Source organism: Scomber scombrus, chromosome 18 (genome assembly GCF_963691925.1).
Source record: "Scomber scombrus chromosome 18, fScoSco1.1, whole genome shotgun sequence".
Taxonomy (NCBI): domain Eukaryota; kingdom Metazoa; phylum Chordata; class Actinopteri; order Scombriformes; family Scombridae; genus Scomber; species Scomber scombrus.
The window spans coordinates 9,362,542-9,369,485 of NC_084987.1; the positions used below are offsets into that span (position 1 = coordinate 9,362,542).

The 6,944-nt window shown below is 39.6% G+C and overlaps 1 protein-coding gene across 1 annotated transcript; it reads left to right on the forward strand.

Moving 5' to 3' along the window:
• The first annotated feature begins 2,839 nt into the window (after positions 1-2,839).
• On the forward strand, positions 2,840-6,711 carry gosr2 (golgi SNAP receptor complex member 2). Its single transcript, XM_062439007.1, has 6 exons — positions 2,840-2,998; positions 3,195-3,259; positions 4,171-4,279; positions 4,744-4,876; positions 5,118-5,258; positions 5,765-6,711. The coding sequence occupies exons 1-6, from the start codon at positions 2,970-2,972 to the stop codon at positions 5,924-5,926; spliced, it is 639 nt and encodes a 212-aa protein (XP_062294991.1). The 5' UTR covers positions 2,840-2,969; the 3' UTR covers positions 5,927-6,711.
• Positions 6,712-6,944: the final 233 nt, after the last annotated feature.

Below are 6,944 nucleotides of genomic sequence, written 5' to 3' on the forward strand. Positions count from 1 at the left end.
GCTGTTAAAAACGCTTTTAATATATACTGATAACTAACTAACAGACACTACAAACAAACAGGGCCTAAGAAAAACAGCTCCCTTGTTGGAGATAATAACTAAGCGCAACCCTAACTTTACATTTTGAATGTGCATTAGGGTATGGTAGTCAAACCACACGTGACATTCCGGTCAGTCGGAGTGGTGTGATCATGCCCCACACCTGGAGTCTGAATTCCAGTTTGTGCCCGTGGTGCTCAGGTGTGGAGGAAAACCAGTAAGCTCATCTCATCCTTTCCTCAGGGCTGAAAGATAAAGGACAGACAGAGAGAACCCCATGACCTTGAGAGAAAGGTAAATGTGCCTCATGTAACTGCTCAGAGATGGTTGGGGGCGGGAGAGGGGCCTTATTTCTCCCTTTTCTCTACTTCTTCTCTACTCTGAGCAACAGGTTAAAGCTGTGCACATCCAACCACTGCCCTGGGGATATGTTATGACAACCAAAAACGGTGAACAGCAAGAGCAAGAAGTGGCATGAACAGATCTCAAGGTTTCTGACATGTGAGGATGGGTAAAAAAAAAAAGACCTGTGTTGAGAAGTGTCTAGCCTGAAGATACAGCCATCAACTCAAGTACCATCAGGCAGCCACGGAAAACTGTCTGGGCCGACTGTTGATTGCTGCGCTGAATGAGATAAACAAATACAGCTATCATTGGCAAACAGGAGCTTGTAACACCTCAATGCACAAGTCAGGCAAAGGATGCTTGATGTTGCTTTGCTTGCTCCTGTGCTCATTGATTCTCCATTTACAAATTAGTAGACGGTGATTGAAGGTTGGAGCAAGGTGACTGAGGTGCGGGTTTGTTGAGGTGACAGGCATCGCCGCAGGACGAATTTCCTCCCACCAAATCACCAAGGAACTATTGTGAAATTTTCACCGCCTGTTCTGGGAAATCCAATCATGGCATTTTCACACACTCCTCCGTGACAGTCAGTCTGTGACGGGCAACTTCACAAACAACCTGTCTGCTTCCTCAGACATCTTCTCCACGGTGATCTGTGACTATGTAAAGTTTGATATCATTAGTTTTGGTGTCTCTGTCTGCAGGCAAGGAGGAAGCCTCTGGATAGACAGACAGGAATATTCTGACACATATCTGTGGAACAAGAGGATAGCCTAATTAGACCAGAGTCAGGGTGAGCTGACAAAAGCTAGCCCCAGGACAAGTTTCACAGAGTTTCTGCTGTCACATGTCTACATGTCATCAGAGGTTGACTTAGTGGGGAAAGGATCTCTGCTATCACACCTGTCAGCTATTACTTTTAAGGGAATATAAAATATAATGCAACATGTAGCCTACAGCTTAGAGTTAAATTTGGGAAGTTTATGGGGGATTTGAACAACCATACGGTGTATATTTGACATTGAATTTGACGTCTTACTTAATAACAGGCTACTAATAATACATTTTATTTGTAGCTTACTGCACTTTTCACTTTTCTCAGTCAATCTCAAAATGCTACTTACTACAGACTTGAAAATAAATATATTCCACCATAGTGATGCATCACATTTAAGATAAGATAAGATAAGATAAGATAAGATAAGATAAGACATGATGTATTTTTATTGATCCCCCTTGAGAGAAATTCTAATTGACACAGTAATACACAGCAATCTGCAATATACTATAAATGTGCAATGTGCAGAAGTTCCTGAGATTATATGCATGTGTGCAATGTTCCTGGAATTTACGTCATAAAGTACAATATTCTTGGGATTTAAACAGTAAAGTTCAATGTTCTTCGGATTTACATAGTAAGGTGAAATGTTCCTGGGATTTACATAGTAAGAACAGCATCAGTCTTTTTTAGTGGAAGTGGGAGATACTGAAGGACAATTCCTAAAACTGAACAAGCAATTACATTTTTAGAAAGTTTCTTAAATATGTGTCTGCTGCTGAGTGGTACTAACACTAGGTGGTGTTTCTTCAGCATTTTGTGTAAAGGCAAATATCATTAACTGACTAAATATCAAGATCAGACCAGATAAGATAAGATATTCCCCTATTAGTCCCAAGATGGGGACATTTATTTAATATAAATACATTTATTATTATTGCATCAGCAAATGGACAGTAAATAAATAGAAGAGCATCAATTTTTAAAAAAGAACAATAATTAATAAGTACAAAAGCAATAAAAACAATAGTAGTCAAAACAATATTATAAAATAAAATGCTAGATCGAATAGTAATACAAAAGAAAAGAAAAGAAAAGAAAAGAAAAGAAAAGAAAAGAAAAGAAAAGAAAAGAAAAGAAAATAATAGAATATAATAGAATAGAAAATAATAGGATAGAAATAAAACTTTATTGTCCACCATGGTGGGAAATTGTCTTTGGCTATAGTAAAGACAAGTACCAATAACAGACATACAATAGACAGAAATTACATAAAAAACATAGAATCTATAACTAACTCAATTAAATCATACTTAAATTACATAAAATATATAAATATTTAAAATATATAAGGTATAAAAATACAACTGCATATCGTGTGCGTATTTATCATTTGGAAGTGTTTAAAATATGAATTGCTTTTGGGATAAAAGACTTATTATAAATATTCCTGGTTGCCATGGTATTAACTATGGGTAATATAACAGAAGCTTTACCTCACAGAAAAGTCATAGAAACTGCCCATTCCCGAAGCAAAAAAAAAAAGCTGAAGTACAGATCTGCAGTATCAAAAAAAAAAATCGAGGCGGAGTGAGCGCTCTTCTTTTTTCCCTTATCTCCGTCTTGACGCAACGGAGCTTCCGCTTTCCTATTTCCGTACACAAAAGCTCTGCTGATGACGTGTACACTCTCCACTACCGTCAGCTAGCTGGCTAGCCTAGCTACCTGTCAGAGTAAAGGTGTTAAAATAAAGCCACGTTTTAAACATTTTTTTAAAAAAGCAGTGTTTTATCAGAGCGGCGGCAACATGGAGACACTTTACCACCAGACAAACAAGTGAGTGCGTCTGTCGTCTCTTCTTATCTTGCCAATCAGCGAAATCATTGAACTTCAGTTGCAGCTGTAGTGAACTAATATGAACATATTGAGTCATTCAAATGTTTCCACGGTTGTTTTTTGAGTATGACAAATGTTCATAATCTCACTCATGTATTGGTTGATGCCTCCATTGACGATTAACTGTATGTTTTAGACAAATCCAGGAGGTGCAGTGTCTCATGGGCAACCTGGAGAAGACAGACCGTCAATCAGTACACTGTGAGTAATGAGCTGGACCCTCTGTTCTGTATGTGACTGCTGTTATTGTAGTAGTACATCCGTACTTAGTGATTATCCTTTGAATGGCTTCTTAATTTCTATTCAACGCAGGCTCTTTTTGTTGTGGCTGCCTGTCACCCCTCTCTGGTGTATAAATAGTGGGTGGAGGTGGAGGTGGAGGTGGAGGGGTGGTGGTGGGAGCTCTGGGCCAAGCTGGTCCCAGGACAGGAAGCAGCAGGGGTGGATACAGTGACCGAAGCTGGGAGGGCTTCTTCGAGATAATGGTGGAAGCCAGGCTGCACACAAGCTCCCCCTCCCTTTCCCAAATTATGACATCAACTTGTAATTTAACCAAGTGGTGCTCAAAGTGCAGTCCGAGGACCCCTAAGGTTCCAGGGGATCCTAGCAAAAAAAGGGGAATCATTTATTTACACTATAATTACAACCATAAGTAATATAATGACATATGACTATTTAAGCCATGGGTTTCATACAGTTTCTGTAATAAAACATTTAAAAGTAAAAATCTTATGAGATGGGGGTCCATGATCTAATTTGTATCAGTTTAGGGGTCCTTGATGTGAAAAAGTTTGAGAACCGCTGTTTTAACCCAAAGGAGAACATGCTAAGCCTACACAGTTACTAATGAGAAAGGGACATTCCACTGATAATTGCCATTGTAATGGATCTTAACACAACCATGTATAAGTGTACTATCACTCTTTGATAAACAGGCACCGGCATAATGAATGAAGTTATAAAAATAGTAAATGTATGATTTACCTTCAACAAAAGTACATTTTTTACAAGTCGTGGGACAGTTTCCTTTTGGATCTAAGTGTTAAAAAATATGATGTTATATGATTATAATTATAATAATTTGTCTTTTTTTCTTCTTCCCAATATACAAGTGTTAGAGAATGAACTGCAAGCCAGAATCGACCAGATCTTCAATCATTTAGAGCGCCTTGAGATCCTGGCCAGCAAGGAACCACCAAACCGCCGCCAGAACGCCAAATTGTGAGTGTTGCGTCAATTGATGGTGACCCTAAAGCCCCAGAGCTGGCAGGGCGAGTCATATCTCATAAAGGCACAAGGAGGGTGTAGGAGATGAGACAGGCATCCCTGTCCTGCCCTGTGGCGACGTGGCTCTATGAAAACATTTCCTCAGAAGCCCCGTCATCACCAGCATTCCTGCTGCATTGGGCAAAGACTCATTTCTGAGCTGGGTAAACAGGCCTAAGGGGACACAATACACCCCGTCCCACAGCACTCCTCTGATCTTAGTAAATCTGTAGTGGGGCCTGAGTGAAGCTCAAGAGAGGGGGAGACTGTGCCCTCAAGTTAATTCTTCTTCATTCCAGTTGCATTAGAGATTTGAGGAAAAAAGAAATGTTCTCATCATTCAGAACAATTATTAACAGCAAGAATTATACGATAAAGTGCAATGTCAAACTTTATATCACTATCATGTATTCCCTCAGGCGAGTGGACCAACTCAAGTATGATGTTCAACACATCCGGACTGCCCTGCAAAATTTCCAGCACCGACGCTACGCCAGAGAGGCGCAGGACAGAGAGAGGGAGGAACTCATGAGCCGTACCTTCACAACCAATGCAAGTCAAATGTACCTTAAAGCAGGGTGGAGAATAAACACCAGCCACCTGATTATAGCTACTAAGCTCAGGTTATAGTTAGTGAAGTTGGCAATCACTTTATTAGGTATGAATCCAGCACTCTGACCTTTTTGCTCAGACACTTTGACAGCTAGTCTCCAGTCTTATAGTAACATATTACATTAAAACATAACATGTTAATCTCAAACTGAATGAAAAAGTGTCTGTTCTTGTTAAATAGGATGCAGATACCTCCATCCCCATAGATGAGACCCTTCAGTTAAACTCCAACTTGCACAACGCACACAGAGGCATGGACGACCTCCTGGGCAGCGGCAGTGGCATCCTCAACGGCCTCAGAGATCAAAGATCTACGCTGAAGGTATGTGCTTATGACTTTATTCAGAAGCTAGAATGAACAATCTGTAGCACTTATAAAAAGAAAGTTTTCTAGTGATGGGAAAAGACGTTCTCTGGATACTTTCAGGTTAAAATTCATACTCCCTGACCCAGTTTCTGGTGTCCACATTGATCACAATAGTCTTATTGTTAATGCGTATATGCACGGCCGGAGAGTGAGTCTTTGTTTCCAGGGAGGAGATGGTCTTCCTGGTTTTGCTTCAGGCCTCCTCTTATCAGGGTGTGTCTGTTGATCAGCACTGACAGCCTGGTTGTCTAGCCATGAGAAAACTTCTGACGGAACAGCACGTCAAGGAGGGTGTTGGCACTCAACGTCTCCCGAAATCAGACGAATTAGTGTCGATAATTACAATGCGGTCATGCGATGTCTAGATTTTCCCAAACATTTTGTGTATTTCTGGCTGTTAAAGCCTAATCTGATACATGTGATTACTGATTTTCACATGGCTGTGTTTCCACTCTGCACAGGGGACCCATAAGAAGATGCTGGACGTGGCCAACATGTTAGGGCTGTCCAACACGGTGATGAGACTCATAGAAAGGCGAGCCACCCAAGATAAGTTCATCATGATTGGAGGCATGCTGCTGACCTGTGTCTTCATATTCTTGGTAATCAGATACCTGGGCTGACCTCCAACCATCTACAACGGCAGTTTTTTGATCAGTCGTGGACATTTTTTGCAGCATCATCCCTCATGATATGAAAACTGGCAGAAGTGTTTTTTAAAATTGAATTGTGCCATTATACTTTTTCCAACTTTAAAATCTTTGTGGCACCTGCAAAATTGTGAGGTTGAAGACCATAATTACATTCAGTATTTAATTTCATCTGAAGCTCCAAGAGGGCAATGAACTTTCTCATGAGTCTGCTTTCAACAGATTCCTTTTTTTTTTTTTTTTTTATCAAAACCACTCTGAAACTGTAAATCACTCTGACTTTACCCAAATGGCTTTCTAAAAATACATCAACAACTTGCTTTTACCTCCTGTGAAGAGCTGTTTATGTTCCATAATCTGTCAGTAATGTTGTCGTCATTCTGTCTTGCTAAGCATGGTTCATAGAGAAATAGATGCTAGTGGACTTCATAATGCTCCATGTTTCATTACATTTAAATTGACCATTTCTCCCTGGAGAGTCCCCTGTGTGTTATGATGTATGTGTATCTAACGTTATACACCAGAGACAAATGAGGTGGCAACGAGGATCTTTGTTTTGAAAATAGAAACTAAACCATGGAAGTTATTTTGTAATTGTTAAATATATTTTCTCTTGGATTCATGTTTGGGTCTAGTCTCACTGTGTGAGTGATTTAATTCTCTTAGAAGAATAAAAACATGTTTCATTTCTTAGATATAACTTCATGAAATGACTCCACTTGTATCTAACAGGAATATATTAAAACTGATTTTTGTCATCTTCTGTCAGTCTTTTAATTTATGCACTTCAAGGCTTCTGCATTCCCTTTTAATGTGCCTTTCGTGGATTACAGCTTTCATGTCTATTCAAGGCAACTAGTACACCACCTAGTGTTTCAAGTGTGATACTAATCTTTATGCTATAAGTATTCCTATTCTCTGACCCAAATGAGTAATGGGAGTGTGACCCTAAAAAGTGAGTGGTGTTTTCATTCCTTTGTGGTTCAAAGAT